This window comes from Bicyclus anynana, chromosome 24 (assembly GCF_947172395.1).
Source record: "Bicyclus anynana chromosome 24, ilBicAnyn1.1, whole genome shotgun sequence".
NCBI lineage: Eukaryota > Metazoa > Arthropoda > Insecta > Lepidoptera > Nymphalidae > Bicyclus > Bicyclus anynana.
Genome location: NC_069106.1, coordinates 10,986,465 through 11,006,986, shown reverse-complemented (window position 1 = coordinate 11,006,986; position 20,522 = coordinate 10,986,465). Strand labels below are relative to the sequence as shown.

Sequence of the window (20,522 nt, the reverse complement as noted above, 5' to 3'; positions counted from 1 at the left end):
TTCAAACTAGCGTGTTCTGAGAGCGCGCTTATACGTAACTTTCAATGCCTAACCATATTCAAAGACTCTTTTCGCTTGAGGTGAGTTCGAAATTTTTCCGGTACTAAGTCGAAGTAGCTCAAAAGTCGAAAATTATGCAATTCAAACTAGCGTGTTCTGAGAGCGCGATTATACGTAACTTTCAATGCCTAACCATAATCAAAGACTCTTTTCGCTTGAGGTGAGTTCGAAAATTTTTCGATACTGAGTCGAAGTAGCTCAAAAGTCGAAAATTATGAAATTCAAACTAGCGTGTTCTGTGAGCGCGATTATATGTAAATTTCAATACTTAACGATATTCAAAGACTCTTTTCGCTTGAGGTGAGTTAGAAATTTTTTCGGTACTAAGTCGAGTACCTCAAAAGACGAAAATTATGAATTTCAAACTAGCGTGTTCTGATAGCGCGATTATATGTATTTTTCAATGCTTAACGATAATCAAAGACTCTTTTCGCTTGAGGTGACCTCGAAATTTTTTCGGTACTAAGTCGAAGTAGCTCAAAAGTCGAAAATTATGAAATTTAAACTAGCGTGTTCTGAGAGCGCGATTATACGTAACTTTCAATGCTAAACCATATTCAAAGACTCTTTTCGCTTTAGCTGAGTTCGAAATATTTTCGGTATTAAGTCGAAGTACCTCAAAAGTCGAAAATTATGCAATTCAAACTAGCGTGTTCTGAGAGCGCGATTATACGTAACTTTTAATGCTTGACGATATTCAAAGACTCTTTTCGCTTGAGGTGAGTTCGAAATTTTTTCATCATATTATCATCTCCACATACTTTTATGCGTGGGTTGTACCGGGGTTCCCTGGGCCGACGTTGTATGGGCCTTTGGGCATTCCTCTTTAAATGTGGCGCCCTCGTTGAAACGCGGCGATAACAGCAGGTCACGTGAAATTTGAATCCCACTACTGATTTTAGAAACCAGTTGCGAAATTTTTAATCTTTTTTTTTTTATAAGTTTGACTACAATCTCAACTGATGGTAAGTGATGATGCAGTCTAAGATGGAAGCGGGCTAACTTGTTAGGAGGAGGATGAAAATCCATACCCCTTTCGGCTTCTACACGGCATCGTACCGGAACGCTAAATCGCTTGGCGGTACGTCTTTGCCGGTAAGGTGGCATCTCTTAATATCATCAAATATTTATTTGAGATCCTCTTCATGAGATTAAAAATTTCATGAGCTCTTGCATTTGATGTGTCACATGGTGCAGTTACAATTTTTTTTTTGTGTTTTCCAGAAGTGTTTTTGCCGGAAATCTTCAAGTAGAATGCTAAATTCTGTCTTTATTCAAAATTTTAGGTTTGGTAGTTTCGGAGAAAAGGTAAATTTTCGTTTTTCCATTCCGTTTTTGTACTACGTACATTCCGAACCCTAAAAACTTAAAACGCTGAAATTCAAGATTAGCGTCACCGTTACCGTACTAGGTATTTCATCCAGGATCCGTACAACATTTTTTACAACAGGATTACTATCAACTTAATTTTTCGTTAGTAAAATTAAGTAAAATTTCTCATCTAGATGAGACAATCGACTTTTTTATTTAGGAAATTTCTTGATTCTGGTAGCTAACTGGGTTTTTTTTATTCTTTACAAGTTAGCCCTTGACTACAATCTCACCTGAATGTAAGTGATGATGCAATCTAAGATGTAAGCGGGCTAACTTGTCAGGAAGAGGATGAAAATCCACACATCTTATGATTTTTACACGACATCGAACGCTAAATCGCTTGGCGGTACGTCTACCCTACCGGCAAGGTATGGTGGTAACCAGCCAGACCTGGACCAATTAAGAAAACCTCAATTGGTCCAACCGGCGTCGAATCCAAGACCTCCGTCTTGTAAATCCACCGAGCATATCACTGCGCCATGGAGGCCGTCAAAACCCAGGAAATTACCAGGAAATAAACATTTCTGAGCGTCGGAACGAGATAATTACCAATTAATACCACGCAACTTGATAGTAATCAGTTTTAAAAAATGTTCTACGGATCCCTGACTATTTTTATTTCAGTCACACTCACCGACTCACAGTTTATTTCCAGCCACCTTCCACCGATGACGCTCTGTGTGAGGGGTGTCGCCTCACACAGAGCGTCATTAGTAGATTCAAAAATAAACAGGAAGTCTATTTTACCCCCTACTTATATTTACCCACCCAAAACGTTCTTGTAACACATTCGTGCAGTGTTCTTATTCCTAAGTTCATATTTCATCAATCGTAATCAACTTGGAAAAGTAAATTCTCATTTCTTTACATTAAATAAATGCATAAAGGTTTTTCTAAAAAGAACCTACACATAGACAAAATAACGAGGTAGATTGTAATATTCTCTTTGGATAAATTAATTATCTTGCAAAATCTATCATTGATTTGACTGACTGACAAGTTGACATTTGACAATTGTCATTTTGTTTTGACAAGTGTGATGTCATGCAAAATGTAAATATTAGGTGTGCGATTTTGCGAATTAATAATCGGCATTCAAAATGAAATAGTTAATAATTAATTGTTCATTTTAGTTACATATACTGAATAAATAACAGTTTTGGATGAACTGGCACTGCAATATCCAAAATAATGCCATCGGGAAGAAAGCGATGGAATCTGCATGGTAAGTATTTTAATTTTTTTTTGTGTTCATAAAAATGCAGTGTTATTCTAAATTCAAAGTTTTACATATTGGAATTATAAACTTTAATTGTTTATTCTAAGCAGTTGGCACTTTCTTTCCTTCGATCAATGTGCCGTTAACTCAATTTTATGTGGGTTTTGACCTTGCTTCTAAAAAATTACACATCTTTTATTAAATTAAGTAACGTGTGGTTGTTAATAGAGCATTAGAATGAAATCTGTTTTATGCGCCTATTTTGGTTTGAAACCTATCCTATGGTAAAGTTTAAAACAGTATTGAATACTGGACATAAGTATTCAATGTATTTAAATAAAAATAAAAATGGATCTTCGAAACAATGTTTGGAAGATGGTTTATGTATTTTTTATTGTTAGGACAAGGTTTGTGCAATATAAAAATTAGAAACTCAAAAAAAGTCCAATTACTTATAGCACTTTTCTATACTCCCATACAAACAATTCGTCAAAATACTTAAAACAGGGGCAGGGTAGGTGTCGGTCTAGGGTGGGAGTAAGGTGAGGCAGGGGTAGGGAAGAATTAGCACATAAGTCAAAACGAAGCTTGATCAGTGCCGTTAGTCTAAATATTAATGAACAATACTAATGAAAAATAATATAAAATGGACTTTCTTTGCCTAAGCTCCAAACCCAGGACCCTATACCCAGTAGCAATGACAAGGTCTTCAACTAGGGTCTATATGTACAAATTGTACAGAATTGAAAATTCCTTCTCCAATGCAAGTACATAATGAATCCTCCGGGACATTGCGTTTATGCATTTATGAAGTGCACGCCACCCAGGCTAACCACTAGACCAAGAAGGCAAATCTGTGTGTGTGACAGCCGCGGGGCATAGCAGTACTGCAGGCTGTGGGTTTGATTCTCACTACTGGAAAATATTTGTGTGATGAGCATTTAATTTTCAATCAACAATCAATTGAGCTCAATTTATCAAATACACAAATAATGAATATTAATATCATATCATGGAGGAACTTGTAACAAATGTACTTTTTGAGTAACTACCTTCCTCCAGATGGACCACAAGGCTCCCTGAGGAGGCTGCGGAATCAGCTCGCTGAGGATGGGTGTGCAGAGTCTCAGGTTGTCTTAGCCAAACAGTTGTTGGAAGAAAAATGTGGTAAGTGTTATATTAAGACAACCATCATCAGCATAACTATTACTAGATTGAGGTCCACGGCTGGACACAGGCTGTTACTTCTAAACCATTACTGAGTGCCTCTTCCGGTCGATGATGATAACAACTTATTGTTTAATCCATGATAACCCAGTGGATATGACCTCTGCCTTCGATTCAGAGTGTGTAGGTTCCAATCCATTCCGGGGCATGCACCTCCAACTCTTCAGTTGTGTGCATTTTAAAAAAAATATCACGTGTCTCAAACCGTGAAGGAAAAACTTCGTGAGGAAACCTTCAAACATGAGAATTTTCTTAATTCTCTATGTGTGTGAAGTCTGCCAATCTGCACTGAGCCAGTTCAATTATTGGTCTATCAATAATTATAACATAAAATCTGTCTCTCAGGTAAATCTGTCATGACTGAGGATCGTGGCAAGTTGTCTAACTCGATGGATGAGCATTGTCACTTTTGATAGACAATGCTCCTCCATCGAGTTTTGTCTCTGAACATTTGGGCCACACTGTACAAGGTGCGGGCTCCTGATTCCTTGAGGTGATCCAACCATCGGGTTGGAGATCTAGCTCGTGGCTGTTTGCCTTCTACATTTCCCACCACAATTTTTTCCAAGCTGTCGTGACCTGTGATATCAACATTAGTATGTGGTCACAGGTGGACTTACATAAAATATTAATTATAATTCAATAATTTAAAAAAAAAATTACTTAATAATTATTGTTTTTCTAGAACTGGAAGCAGATAAAATATCAAACTTCAAACAGGCCCTGGAGTGGCTAATTTGTGCTACCGAGCAGGCACATCCGGAAGCTAGGAGAATGCTTAGAAGGTAGGCTTGAGCTTGGTGATTTCTATAATTAGTATAACTTTAAGAACTCTCTTTTTTTAAATAAATAATATTAGCCATATTTTTTATAATATGGCCATTTACAGTATATTTCAAAGAAAAAATTACTGTAATGATACTATCACTTTTACTTTTGAAAAATTGTTAAACAATTAAAAAAAGAAAGAGATAAAGAGTAAAAGTGAAGAGAAAATTAGATGAAAAAGTATTTTGTTAATATCAAAAAACACTTATATAAGTAATCAATAGAAATTGCATAATATGTAATTTAAAGTTGAAAAAGCAATGTAAGGAACTTTGTTCCATGCTCTCTTTTTATTAGCTAGTAGCGACTTATTTTTTTAACCGACTTCAAAAAGGAGGAGGTTCTCAATTCGGTCGGTATTTTTTTTTTTTTTTTTTATGTATGTACACCGATTACTCAAAGACGCCTTGACCGATTTCAAAAATTCTTTTTTTGTTTAAAACGGTATAGTCCCCATTTGGTCCCATTGCCATCATGTCAAGTTCTGATGATGGAATCCTGGAGAAATTGAGAGGAACTTTCGAAAATTATATTGGTGTCTAGTGTGTTCGTCAGCTTTTCCATTTAGTACTTTTAAGCACTGCAATTTCATGAAGGTTTAAAATCGATCTGATGATGGAGCCATAAAACAGACGAGGGAACTCCTCGGCGATTTACAGCAGTTACCTTGTGTTTGGGCTTGATTAATTTGTATTAATGAGAACTTTCCACATAGATAGGTTGTGACTGTCATTTAGGGGTTTGGTGATGAAGACCAAGGACAACTAAGGGAACTCCTTAACAGTTTACAGTAACTAACTTGTGTTTGGCCTTGATTAGTTCGTATTGCTGAGAACTTCTTACCTAGATGAGTTGTGTCTATTATTAGGGGTCTGATGATGAAGACCAAGGTCAATTAAGGGAACCGCTTAACGGTTTACGGTAATTACCTTGTGCTTGGGCTTGATTAATTTGTATTGCTGAGAATTTTGTACCAAGATGGGTTGTGACTGTCATTAGGGGTCTGATGTATTCGTTTGAGATGAAATTTTACACTAAAAATGGAAAAATAATAAAAATTTTAATAAAAAAAATACAACCGACTTCAAAACCTAGAAACGTACCCACTAAACTAAAAAGCGAAAAATAACATCATTATATGTTCTACCTGCTGATCAGTATGAAGGCGGTGTTATTTTTCGCTTTTTAGTTTAGTGGGTACGTTTCTAGGTTTTGAAGTCGGTTGTATTTTTTTTATTAAAATTTTTATTATTAAAGAAGACATACAAACTAATATAAAAATAAAATATATTCTCTTTGTCACTGCAATGACATTTTGTCATTGTCAAATTTATCAGTTTAATATTGTCAAAACAAATTGTTTTAAAATAATCTTACAATAAAATAAAAACATAATTTATTCTTGTGCTTGGTATTGTCTGCATAAGTGAAATTACAAGAAAGGGTATGAGGTAATAGTCTTAGAGCTTGTGGAAGAATTGACAAGTATGCTTAATACTAATGTTAATTAATTAGAAGAGAGGGAAGTTTAAAGTTTAAAAACTAGTCTTTCTTAGAGAGCCAATCTTTTTGTATAAAAAAGTTAAAAAGCAAAAATCATGTATTGGTGAAATTCTTCCTCTTTATAAAGGTTGAGAGGTCGCGCCAGCATAGTAACTTTTAGATTTTTACGCCAATGAAGTGACTTCGGTTTGCCCGTGTAACTTTTTATAATTTTTAATACACTTTAGGTATTTGAAAACTATATGCTCTTATCTTAGAGGCACCTAAAGAGGTAAAAATAGGTGAAAGCTTGCGATATTATCCTGAACGGTACACCCTTTCTATTTATGGATACAGGCAGGCATTCTGTCTCTGGGGTAGGTCAGTACTGTCTGTAACACTTCTGAATAAAAGTTGTTTTTTTTCTTTAATCACTGTCCACCATTTCAATTACATCTTCAAATGTTCCCACCGGCTCTTGGCTCTTGCCACAATTGTTTAACATTCTTTGAAAGCGAAAACAGTAAACACGATCGCATTGTTTAGTTTAGTTCATTCCGCTGAGTGAACCATTGAACGGTTGAGTGTGTGTTGTTATTCAAATTCATTCATTATTCATTATTATTTAGCAAATTTGAATTCTTAATTATCTGATTCCAACAATAACAACAGATTTAAATTCTTAATTATTTGAAATCATAATTGTTCCACCGATTTGAATTAGTAATAGTTGTTTTATTCCTCACAAATGAACGGAAATTATAAAGAATTTGCTATTTGGAAATTGAAATGGGATAAGGTGCGGGCCGAACTGCATGAAACTATGTAAGAATCTTGATAGCTCTATGATTAGAGGATCGGTCTAAAGTCTTAGGTTCAATGTGCGTCCTCAAGACTCACTCACTCTATGTATCCCAACGCCTTTCTAAGTCGAAGTTCGAGTCTCGTAGGTTTTGGCAACTTCGTTCTTCTAGCTTTAGATTTGGCACCATGTTCAAAATACTAAAATGATAATTTAATTAGTTTAATGAGACGAATATTTTAGCAATCCATTGCTTCACCGTGCGGGTGCCGGGTTCATCGCGTGGCAGAGAGAAAATCTCCGAGCAGAGTCCCGGACTTGTGACCAAAGGACGTAGGGTTAAGGAATTCCTTGACAATCGATTAACACTTCCGTCCTCCGTTCGTGATTTTCTCCCTGCCTAGATATGTGTTTATAAATCTTTGACTTCAAAAATCTCTTGACTCAAAATGCTGCCATTTTCCAAAAAAATGAAAATCTTCGGACTCCTTTAACTTGATTATCAGCACAATGATATTTTTTTCTTCGCAGTTTACGTCATCTTTACATGTTTTTATCGTGTGATTTATACTGGTTAGGATATTTGAATACCTGAAAGGTCTAATCTTAATTATACTTTATCACAGGGTACCACTTTTAGAGCACAGAAGGCATCATTTTAGAACTAGTGTGTAACTAATTTCATTTCATTAATTTCATACTTTTCTCATTGGAACTAAATTGACCCACTAGTTTTAAGTCAGCAAAATGCGCTTTCTGTGCTAGTGAGTAAATGTGTTCATTTGTTTATTAGGACAACTGATACATTCAAGTAGATTAGGTTTAGGTTATCTATTATTGTTATGTTGCAGGCAATGATAATTTTCTACTATAGATTGGTTATGTCCCTACATTGTAAATCACCGCAAAAAGTGATCCGAATAAAAAGCTACAAAGTACACATGCACAATTTTGTCTTTAATTCTATTATTTGACGGCCGCGTGGCGCAGTGGGTAGTGACCCTGCTTTCTGCATCCACGGCCGTGGGTTCGATTCCCACAACTGGAAAATATTTGTGTGATGAGCATGGGTGTTTTCCAGTGTCTGTGTGTATTCATACATTATATAAGTATTTGTATGTAGTATATAAATGTATATGAATTTTGTAATATCAACTATCTTAGCACCCATAACACAAGCTACTCTGTATGCTTACTTTGGGGCTAGATAGTGATGTGTATTGTTTAAGTGTATTTATTTATTTATTTACACATATATAGTTTTTACACTTCTTGAACACACGAATAGACATTGCAGACGATATTTAGGTGTCATTTGTATAAATAACGTTCGTTGTTGACCAGAACTAAGTTTGAGATGTGAAGCGCCTCACTTGTCCCGAGCTAGTAGCCCGTACAGTGCTGGACGTGGCCGGTTGCAGGTGCGTGCGCTCCGGCGTCATCGACGAGGCCAGCGCGCCCATCGTGCGCGCCAAGGCGTGCCTGGCGGCCAGCCGGCAGGAGACCGTCGCCAGGAAAGCGGCCAGGGACCTGTTCGCCAGGTCAGCCTACTACTCACACTAATATTATGAAGGCGGCTCCTGGGTTCGATCCCCGGCTGGGCAGATTGAGATTTTCTTAATCGGTCCAGGTCTGGTTGGTGGGAGGCTTCGGCCGTGGCTAGTTACCACCCTACCGGCAAAGACGTACCGCCAAGCGATTTAGTGTTCCGGTACGATGCCGTGTAGAAACCGAAAGAGGTGTGGATTTTCATCCTCCTCCTAACAAGTTAGCCCGCTTCCATCTTAGACTGCATCATCACTTACCATCAGGTGAGATTGTAGTCAAGGGCTAACTTGTAAAGAATTATAAAAAAAAGGCGAAAGTTTGTGTGTAAGTGTGTAAGTATGTTTGTTCCTCTTTTACGCTGCGGCTACTGAAGCGATTTGGCTGAAATTTAAAATGTAAATAGATTTTACTCTGGATTAACACATAGGCTACTTTTCATCCCGGAAAAATCATGGTTCCCGCGGGATTTGTGAAAAATTAAGGGAGTTTTCGAACGTGGTTAGTTACCATTCAAAGACGTAAAAGTAATTTAGCGTTCCGGTACGATGTCGTGTAGAAATCGAAAGGGGTGTGGATTTCATCCTCCTCCTCCTAGGTTCCATCTTAGACTGCATCGTCACTTACCATCAGGTGAGATTGTAGTCAAGTAAGTAGTAAGTTTTTGAATGCATTACAAAGTGTAATCGGACGAGGCTTATTTTACTTTATTGTACAGGCAGCAAACAGTGTTTGTTATATTTTAAAACTGAAGTTTTAAATTACTTTTACGAGTAAAAGCTTTGATTCACTCAACGCTTTCGATGCATTTGAACGATATCGGTCATCGTTCAATGCGGTTTTGATGATCATCATTATCAAACCATATTCGGCTCACTGCTGAGCTCGAGTCTCCTCTCAGAATGAGAGGGGTCAGACCAATAGTCCACCACGCTGGCCCAATGCGGATTGGCAGACTTCACACACGCAGAGAATTACGAAAATTCTATGGTACGCAGGTTTCCTCACGATGTTTTCCTTCACCGTTTGAGACACAGTGATATTTAATTTCTTAAAACACACACAACTGAAAAATTGGAGATGCATGTCCCTGACCGGATTTAAACCTAAACCCTCCGGAACCAGGCAGAGGACATATCCACTGGGCTATCACGACTTCCTGAGCTGGTTGTGATGATGATGATATTGCAGTCTGTCGAACGGCGAGCAGTACATCACCACGGCGCAGCTGGAGCGCCGCATCCGCGAGATCTGCTGCTGCACGCTGAGGAAGGAGCCGGACGACGACGCCATCGATGATGAAGCACCAGGTAACTTCCACACGTGCCGCCGAGCGATTTAGCGTTCCGGTACGATGTGGCGTACAAATCACGGTAGGGTAGTAACTTGCTACGGCCAAAGCCTCCCACCAGCCAAGTCGATAGGCTTCCATTGTTACACAAATGTAAGAAATAGTAGCCTGAGATGGATAAAACGTCGCTGGATCTCGTGTTGGCTCGTATCGACGCTAGGTGGCGCGACTTGATTCTATAAAGAGTAGGGAGTTAAGGAGGGGTAGCGATCGGTTGGCGGAAACGACTTGCGATATAAGGCGCTCGTCGTCCAGTCGACTTCAGTGTGCTCGTGGCGTTCGAGCCGTCCACATCTCTTTATGGGTTACTTGATATAGGCGGGGAGAGTGACTTGAGTGAAAAAGGGGAATGTTTGTTAACAGTCAAAAGTACTTTTAAACCTATACACAACATTCACAAGTACGTGTCTTCAATCTGACATTCTAGAGTAGGTAGGGTTAATAAAGTTGTATATATTAAATATTCTGAATTATAACCTTTGCTCGACATTAGTTTTCTTATTGTTTGTAATCACTTCTGAGTCTGCTAAAGCAAAATTATATTAATATAAATGTGACCAATTGCCCTCCGAGTAGTCAGGAAATAATGTCGGGAGTGGGTACAACAATAGACCAGTGGGATCGAACCACCCCTTCTCGTGAGTTCAGTCAGGTTTCAAATATACGGAACCGATTTTCATGAAAATTAAATGATCAATCTGGAAGAACGCTTTTTTGGTGTCGTGACGAAGTTATGACAAACGTAAAAAAACATACGCGCCGATTCGAGCCTCCTCGCTTTTCTGAAGTCGGTCAAAAATTAAAATATGTTTTGCAGAAGAAGCGCGAGCCCTCGACGGCGAGCAGGCGCTGGAGCCCTCGCAGCTGCAGTCCGGTGACCACCTGCACTCCAATGGCACCATCCGCACACACGACACAGACGATGGTGAGTGAACTCCGCCGTCCGTTTCGAATTGCCGTCGAGCTGATTGTTTTGTTAACTATCATCATTGTCGGCCTTTTTGAGCCGCGATAGCGCAGTGGATATGACTTCTGCCTTCGATTCAAAGGACGTAGATTTGAATTCTGTTCGAAACATGCACTTCCAGCTTTTCAGTTGTGTGCATTTTAAGAAATTAAATATCACGTGTCTCTAACGGTGAAGGAAAACATCGTGAAGAAACCTGCATACCAGAGAAATTTCTTGATTCTTTGCGTGTGTGAAGTCTGCCAATCCGCATTGGGTCAGCGTTTTTTTTTTATTTATTTTTTTATTATTTTGTATAAGCAACCGCTTAGCTGCAATCGCGCCTGATGGTAAGCGATGATGACCTACGGTGGAACGCGCTTGCCTAGAAAATGCCTATTCACTCCTGACTTGAAGATACCGATGTTGTAGGAGGTGGGGAAAACTGAAGCTGGGAGAGCATTCCACATCTTTGCAGTGCGTATAAGGAATGAGGAACTAAACCGCTTAGTACGCGCCCGAGGGATTTCGACGACGTAGCGCTGCAGATCTCTGCGATGCCTGGCAGTCCTGTGGTAAAACGGCGAAGGTGGCACAAGATCGAACAGTTCCTGAGCGCACTCCCCGAAATATATCTTGTAGAACACCGATAGGCAGGCAACCTTTCGGCGATGCTCTAAGCTTTGAAGTTTATAATTTGATAATGTCTCATTGCCAATGAGCTTTCTAGCACGTTTATCCACTGAATCCAAAGCAGCAAGCTGGTATTTGGCGGAATCATCCTACAAGTGGGAGCAGTACTCCATACATGACCGAACTTGAGCTTCATATAAGGATAAAAGCTGTTGTGGTGTGAAGTATTGCTTCACTTTATTAAGGATGCCAAGTTTGTTGCCTGCAGTTTTTGCTTTAGATTCAATGAACTGTCCGAAGTTGAGTTTGGACGATATGGTTACGCCAAGAAGCTCTAAACTATCAAATATTCCTACAGACATATCCCGGAAAGTAGGAGTCAGATGGAAGGGACTCCTTCTGGCAGTGAACAAACATGCCTGAGTTTATTTCCGCATTAAACTTAACCAAATTAGCATCTCCCCGTTCGGACACCTCATTTAAGGTTAAATTAATGCGTTGCACCAAAGCCTCTCGTTGCTCATGGACCTCAACCCCACTAGCACGGGGACTGGACATATATCTCTCTGTTACAGTGCTATCATCTGCATACCCAAATATACCGGGTTTAAGCAGATCATTTATATGCAGCAGGAAAAGTGTAGCAGAGAGAACTGATCCCTGAGGAACTCCGGCATTAATTGCCATTTCATCAGATGAGATGCCGCCCACGACAACTCGAAAAGATTCAGATCCAATGACAAAGACTAGAGGAAATCCCGTAGGAAGGAAGCTTGCTGCTTAAAAGGCTTTCGTGCCAGACCCGGTCCAAAGCTTTTGACACATGCGTGGTGGACTATTGGCCTAACCCCTCTCATTCTGACTCGTGCTCAACAGTGAGCCGAATATGGGTTGTTAATGATGATGATGATGAACCTTTTCCAAGGTTGTGCCAGACTGACAGAGCGTTTGATGCTTTAATGCCGATATGTTTATCCTGTGATAGACATTTCTGTTTCTCTCTGTTGCAGATTACACCGACAGACCGACACACAGCGACGACATCCGCAACCTCACCGTCGACAACCTGGTGTCGGCCGCCGTCGACTACTGCCAGGGGGAGCTGCCGCTCGTCAGCCGCGAGCTCACGCTCACCGACCCCAGCGCCAAGGCCCTGGACCACATCCCCGCGCTGCACCGCGCCTTCCTCCACCCGCTGGTGTTCGTGCAAGTCCTGTATTTGAAACTGCTCTACTACTTGGGCTCCTTCTCCTTCCGGCTCTCCAACATCGAACTCTCTCTCCTCCTCGTGGCGTATCTGTCTGTCGGCACGGACGGCCTCTACCACTTGGTGCCGTTGGTTCTGTACTATTCCAGCACAATCGTCATGACCGTCTGCACCTTCAAGATGCTGCTGGCGAAGCGTCAGTTCGTCGACTTCCGCAAGTGGTCCGGCCTGTTCCTGCGGTACAGCGACGGCACCCTGCGGCCGGACGAGGCGGAGGACCTGTTCGTGCGCAACAACCTGGGGCCGTTTCTGCAGTTCTTCTTGGCGCTGTTCCTCAACTTGTTTCTGTATCCGTTCATAGCGAACCAGTGGGTGCCGTTTTCGGAGTTCTGCGTCCTTTCCTTCTGCCTCATGTTTTTGACTCTATTCTCTTTCGGCACCAACGGGAATCCTTATCCCGACGTTTTGGCCTTGATCTCCTTCGGCATCAACGTGTTGGCGAAGTATCCGTACGAGAAAGACACGGTGGTCCACCAGGGCTGGCGGTTTTTGGATTTGCACGTGTCGAATTATCCGTCTTACATCCTCGGGAACGGCATCGAGTTTTGTTTGAACGCTCGCGTGTTTTTCTCACTTCTGATACCTGTGATTTTGTTTGCGATGGCTCGGAGAAGCGATTGGCGAGGGGTTCTGAAGTACGCTCTGCCCCATTGCGTGACCTTGAGCTGGCTGCAAATGTTCATAACGTGTTCGCACGGCAGCACGACCTACGGCCTCATCCGGGGCACGTTGGCGTTGGTGTGCTCGGTCCTGTTTCTGCCCCTCATGGGAGTAGTGACGGTGACGCTGCCGGTATTCGCTTTCCTGCAGTATGTGACGATATCCAAGTTGTTCTACACCGTGTCGGTGCTGGTCGGCCTCACGGCGGGCCTGGGCGTGACGTGTCTGTTGGCCAAATCGGAGTCTACGAAGAAATTCGTCACACCGTTTCAGGTGAGTTTAAAAGTGTATCGTGATTACCTCCATTTTTAATTATAAAACAACCACCGAGTCTGTCTGTCTGTTCGAAATAAACTCAAAAACTACTGAACGAAATTTATAAGTAAATGGTATTTCATGATAAAAGTTTGATTAATTAATTTGTCAAGGTTTAAATAGATAGAAATATGTTAACAATTGTTGAAGGTGGCGTCAAGTCGAACCTCGTGGGAGCATTCATCGAAAATATAGCCTGATCTTTTGAAATGATATGTTTTTAACACATCCTGGACCTTCTGGTAGTAGATTATGCCAGTAACTGACCGCAAAAAAACTAAGAAAAATGTGTTTGGCCGTTATTAACTAGGCAACCTATTTGCAATGTGTCACTGAATAATATCTGTCGGGAACGACTAAGTTACGAAAGCTAAATATCGGAATATCGTAGTATGTCTCAAATAGGTTCTACGATATACGCCAGGGGTGACAAAATACACAAAGTAACACTATCAATCAATACTGTTCACTTCTACAGGCCCCTCTAATTACAATATTGATCAAGTATAGTGCTACTATCAGATGTAAATCAGGATTAAATATCGCAAGATCAAGGGGTCAAGCACGAACGGAATCACGGGCTGGTAACCGCTAGTAGTAGGGTTAAAGACGTATTTTACAACCAGTTAATGCTCTCCTTCTACGCTCGTGTTGGCTCTCAGCCAAGTAACTAACAATGCAATGGCTTGACCATATTGATAAAAAACTCACTCAATTCTCTCAGCAGGCATTTGTGCAATTCTTTTTGTACAAATATACAGATATTTTACCCGTAAACTCTGTACATATTGCCAGTGCAGGAATCGAAAGGTGAGGGTCGCAAACCTTGCTCTTCATTCGCGTACTCACCTGTACCGCTCAGAAATGTCGGCATAGTGCTCAGAGTTATTTTCTGATATAGTAACAGCTTTCTAAGCGTTATTCATGTTGGTTCATTTCACATGTAATTTTTGTTCAAGGGGTTGTAGTCTATAATGCCTGTTTCTTCCAGCTCGCGGTCGGTCTGGCGACGCTGGTGTACATGAGCAACCAGTTCCTCGTACAGATCCAAGAGGACGGGCTGCCCGCGGGGCTGGTAGAGATACTCGGGGAGAAGGAAAGCATAAAGAACCTGTTGACGAACGAGTACGGTTCCGACGACGACGACGCCGCGTACCACATCAGCTGGGAGGAGTACTACCGCCGCTGCCACGCGCCGGCGTGGGCGGCGGCCGGCACGGCGGGCGCGCAGCTGCAGTGCGCGGCGCTGGACGGTGCGCGCGTGCGCTGGGAGGGCCGCGTCAGCGACGTCGTGGTGACGGGCGTGCGCAACGGCTGGAGCCGCCTCGCCGGCTGGCTGCCGCGCGCGCTGGCCGAGCTCGTGCGCTGCTACTACGGCGAGGAGTACTCCACTCTGTGCCGGAGCGCCGAGGGTGCACTGTTGGGCGACTGCGAGTTCGTGGTCGCGGTCGCGCGGCAAATGGGACGGAGCTGCCATCTTAATAATTTGAATGAGTGAGTTTATTTGTGTTTTACATAACCATTCCCATACATGGATGGGCGTAGCCAAGACTTTATCTAGGGGGGGGGGGGGGCGCTATATACATCATATGAGCTACTCTGAGCTTCTAATGAAACACAATCTGCTGACACTTGAATCCAGGCGTAAGCTCTTAGAAGCAACGATATTGCATGGTCTGTATCACAATAAATATGATTGCTCTGATTTAGTCAGCAAATTATCCCTTAATGTCCTCAGGTACGCAGGTCGACGCAAGGTGCGTGCTTTCAATTTGTTCACTGTTAAATTTTGTAGAAACAATGCTGGAAAACGCTCGCCTATGCGCCGACTTGTGGACACGTACAATAACTGCTTCGATGAAGTCGATATATTTAGTATGTCCGAAAGCATGTACAAAAAAGCTATAACAGATATTTTAAAAAAAGAACAATCAATTAACTTAAATAGTGTGTAGTCAGTTTTGTGTAAATTATAATTTAGGTTTAACTGTATTTAACTGTTATGCGGTGAGTTGCAATTTGACTGTTAATAATATTGTTATTTGGTATATTTTGATAATATAAATTATTTGTTTACTTTTAATTACAAAAAAAAAAAATATTCATATTAACATCATATAAAAAAAACAATCAATTAATTGAATTATTCAGTAAAAAATTATTCAGTTTTGTGTCAAATATTTAAATTAGGTTTAACTGTTATGTAGTGTGTTGTAACTGTTATAGATCTCTCATTTACTTATTAGTTATTTAATAAAATTTAAAATGAAAAAAAAAAAACTAATAAATAAGTTTTTTTTTCATTTTAAATTTTATTAAATAACATATATTATTGTTAATTGGTATATTTTAATAAGTAGTATAAATTCTTTGTTTTTATTTATGTTATTGTAATTAATTATTTTTATTGTCTTTTGTGTACTTCTTCCTTTTGATTCGACTGTTTTATGTTAACCACTTTCCTTGTTTGTCTTGTAAATGTTATTTGTAGGTATATTTTGTGACGCCTTTATTTTTAATTTGTGTAATTCGTGGATAGTGTTGTTGTTTACATGTTTATTAACCCCTTTGCATGGTAATTTAAGCCTTACTAACCTCTAATATGTAAATGTTTTCTGTCCCAAATAAATAAAAATAAAAAATATGGAAAACAGGCAAAGATGCAAATTCGTTTTCAGAAAGTGTGTTCGAAGTGTGTTTCCTCACAAATGTGTTATAAAAAGTCGTATGACATACGTACGCTTTGCTAATTACAGGCTTCCTTACTATAGCTCTCTCCTTCGGCTCGAGCTGCAATATCGCCTCGGCTGTAATTTTCAACTTACCGCACTTGTATCATAATGTACTGTCCTATACACACAATATACTACATTAAAGTAACAATTAAAGTTAATAATAAATTTCAGGAACGTCGCGTTATTGAGGTCTTTTTTAAATTTTCCTTTACATATTGCCATTTTCTCTTCGTTTATTATTTTTTAGAAAGTTTTTTTTGTTGATACATACCATACATACACAATTTTGTCTTGAATTCCATTATTTATTTATGTACTTATATATAGTTTTTACATTTCTTGAACACACAACTCGACATTGCAGACGATATTTAGATGTTATTTGTTTAAATAACGTTCGTTGTTGACCACTACTAACATTGAGATGTGGAAATTTCCTCTTTTGAGCGCCTTATTTTTCATGACCTAGTAAACACAGTATTTAACATCATTGGTTTTAATAGTGTAATGTCGCGTAATCTAACAGAACGTTATTGGGACTATTTAAGAACAACTAGCCTATTGTGATAATTGAAGTACGTACGTCTGTCCGTGCAGGTACACGTACGAGGTGACGCTGGACATGCCGGCGGGCGGCGGGCTGCTGGCGCGCGGCGCGCAGGTGGCGCTGGCGCTGGAGCACGCCTTCGGCAACGTGACGCGCCGCCTGCGCGCGCGCGACCGCGTGCGCTTCCGCGGCCTGCTCGCCAACGAGCACGGCTCCTACGACATCGGCCGCCCGCGGCTCGTCGTGCGCGGCTACGAGCTCACGTGCGTCGACTGCCAGGCCGCCAGAGGCGCCGTGTCGGCCGAGGCGCCGCGCTCGTCCAAACTGTCCGAGCTGTGCAAGACCATTGTCAACGACTGTGTCGTGTCCGCGAAGTATATATTGAATTTTATATTGAACCCTGTTATTGTGTTTAAATAAATGTGTTTTGGTACTTTTTTGTAGTTTGTAGTAAATATTCTATATTGGGAATGTGGTCAGGAGAAATGTTTGATTCTGTATAATTTGGCTACTTCAAAATCAAACATTTGTAACACTCCCGATGGTCCGCGGGCGCCGGGAGCGGGTAGCGATCACACAAACAGCAAACAGTGGACGCTACACATAACTTATTACGTTACGAGTAAGTGTTGAGATATCTCTGAATATCATAACTTGGTATTATAATGTACAAGTATGCGTATTATAGATTAACTAACTATTTAATTAAATTTTATAATATAATATTCGTTGACAGAATTTGAACAGAAAAAGTTTCATTTGTTTTATAAAATAAGGGTTCCGTTTTTGTACGTACGTTCGGAACCCTAAAAAAACACAAAATAAAATTACAAAATTCTTGGTTGATGAAAAAATGTTTGATCACCTTGACAACAAATAACTTAACAGATCGTCGGACTCATCTAAGAATTTGATTTGTTTTGAGCTGCAAGTCACCCGACGCCCGCGGACCATGGGAGTGTCACCGACGCACTTGCCAAACTATAACCCTGTGCACGCCACAGTGTGACAGGTACTTTGTATAAACTAAAGGAAAGCATTGTGTAATTAATAATTATTATTACATGGACCTTATTTCACCAATTTCAATATCGTAATGTATCTCACTACGCACGCGTGCCGTAATGTATTATAAAACCTTTATCATCCGTCTAAAAATTAACGGTACTATTTTAAATCTTAGCAAAGAGATTTTATGTCAGAAAAGTGCTCAACATTTTATGAACAAAATTATCTTTGTGAGATAAAATATAATAAATAAACATTTATTTCTTTCATTTTAATAATTTTGACAATTAATGACAACCATTTATAATTAACAGAAACACAAATATTGAATTTACTATATGATTAATACTGGCTGTTTTTGGTGCATTTGCGTAAAATAAACCCAATAGTGTGCGCCTTTCGCTATCTGTGCAAAAATGACAAGCGTATTTAAATGTCAACTTAGGGAAAATAAGCAAAAATGTAAATTAATTTTCAGAAAGTGTGTCCAAAGTGTGTTTCCTCACAAATGTGTTATAAAACGTCGTATGACATACGTGCGCTTTGATAATTACAGCTTCTGCTTCCTTACTATAGCTCTCTCCTTCGGCTCGAGCTGCAATATCGCCTCGGCTGTAATTTTCAACTTACCGCACTTATATCATAATGTACCTATCGGAATCTACGAGATACATTGTTGATATTTTGTTGCTTTGCTGATACTTTAAGTTTACACACACACTAATGCATGTCTGTACATTGTACTATCACGACCGCAGTCAAACCGTCTTCCCAAAATATAATATCTATAAAACAAGACAGATGGTTCCTATCGACGTCACCATTAAAAAAAACTAAGCGTCTACCTATACCTTTATTATTTCACTTTATAAAAAAAAACGAAATATATTATAGCAACACAAATTATTATGATTTTTGATACCTACATTTCAAAGTATAATTTTTGTTTTTCTAAGTCACGATTGTAATTACTTTTTTTAAAGCATAACATTTTTAAATAAATATTATGGTTAAACTCTCAGATGTAACATACAGGATCATCAAATTATTAAATGTTATTTTCTTATTGTGAATTAAACTCATACGGCCATAGTTTATAAACGCATTAAGATTCAAACGTCAATTTTCTTTAAAGTAAAGTGGATTTAATCACAACTAATTAAAGTTCATTTTATTCAACATGGATTAAAATCATCTAAATTTTTGTATAAATATGGTCGATACAGAATAAAGGATTAGTATGAATGGAATGGATGAGCCTCATTATAGAAATTTAATTTTGTAAATAAAATTTATCTAAGTAATGAAAATATATGTGTACCTACACTTACCTATTAAATCAAGTGATGTATTGATGTATTTTTCATATTTGTTATTTTTTAAGTAAATTAAGATTTAGAATATTGTTTTTTTTTTTCTAAAATATACCTTTTGAGTGTGAAATTATAAAATGGATTGGCAATATAATAATGTAATTTTGCAATGTATAAATGTGAAATTAACGCTCCACTTGAAAATCTTTCGCGAAAGCTATTTATGGACATAATACTTGACAACCCAAAAAAGTAATTGTCAACTTTTTTCCACTGTTTAGAAAATTATAGAGTTTAGTTTAAAACTGATAATATATGTTTCAGGAGCCGAATTATCTAAAAAAATAAACAGTCACAATTATATTTTTACTAGACGTGATAACAATTGAAATGACAATTTATTTAGGATTTCTAAAGTTAATGATCATTCAAATAATAGTATCGTTAAACGTATTATTAGATGTATTTTGTTATATTAAATTATTGTGAACTAGTAATTATTAATCTAAATATAAGGGATACAAAATTTGAATAGAAATGTCCTAGCGCTACAAGTTACAACTGTCGCTTGTCAAAGCCAACGCTGACAGATAAAACAAAATGGCGGACCGATTAATTATTTCCTATCATTCCTATTCTTATTTTGATCACGTTTTATGTTTATAGTAATGTGTATGAAATTGTGAAAATAAAGTTGTTTATTAAATTGTGACAATTTAGTTTATGTATGTCGTGTATTTGAATCAAAATATATTTTGATTGGAATGCTTTTTTATTTAATCTTCAAGTTAGTAAGTATGTTATACATAGCTCACCTACTATAAAACATCGTGAAGAAACCTGCATACCACAGAATTTTCTTAATTTTCTACGTGTATGAAGTCTGCCAATCCGCATTGGGTTAGCGTGGTGGACTATTAGCTTAATTCTGAGAGGAGGTCCGTGCTCAACAGTGAGCCGAATATGAGGTGATACTGATGATGATGGTAGCTTACTTTAGTCTCAATAGCTCAACGGTATAAGGCCCGTACTCATCCGAGGGAAGGTGCTTCGATCTCCGCTCCCCTGGACTCATACCCACTCCTACTTTCTCAACTAGTTGGAGGGGAATGGGAATATTGGATTGAATTAAAAAAAAATAGCAAATATTCATAAAAAAATTAGCTTGTCAAGCTACGCTTTGACTTTTAAGTGCGCTCGATCATCCGTA

At 39.1% G+C, this 20,522-nt stretch overlaps 1 protein-coding gene across 2 annotated transcripts; it reads left to right on the top strand.

Annotated features, from left to right (window-relative positions):
• Positions 1-2,447: 2,447 nt before the first annotated feature.
• On the top strand, positions 2,448-20,077 carry LOC112054510 (wolframin). 2 transcript variants are annotated; one of them, XM_052888909.1, is made up of 9 exons: positions 2,448-2,660; positions 3,720-3,820; positions 4,566-4,665; positions 8,414-8,533; positions 9,729-9,847; positions 10,706-10,813; positions 12,478-13,667; positions 14,701-15,203; positions 17,042-20,077. In XM_052888909.1, the coding sequence occupies exons 1-9, from the start codon at positions 2,626-2,628 to the stop codon at positions 17,409-17,411; spliced, it is 2,646 nt and encodes an 881-aa protein (XP_052744869.1). In that variant the 5' UTR covers positions 2,448-2,625; the 3' UTR covers positions 17,412-20,077. The 2 variants fall into 2 exon arrangements, with proteins under 2 accessions (XP_052744869.1, XP_052744868.1); XM_052888908.1 differs by having other exon boundaries at positions 2,449-2,659; positions 3,716-3,820.
• The last annotated feature ends 445 nt before the right edge of the window (positions 20,078-20,522 follow it).

Bases quoted from the DNA above. Each gene is read 5' to 3' on its own strand.
- LOC112054510 (XM_052888908.1), top strand. From the start codon at position 2,626: ATGCCATCGGGAAGAAAGCGATGGAATCTGCATG. The intron at 3,821-4,565 runs GTAAGTGTTATA...TTGTTTTTCTAG, and splicing joins GTTGTTGGAAGAAAAATGTG to AACTGGAAGCAGATAAAATA. The intron at 8,534-9,728 runs GTCAGCCTACTA...ATGATATTGCAG, and splicing joins GCCAGGGACCTGTTCGCCAG to TCTGTCGAACGGCGAGCAGT.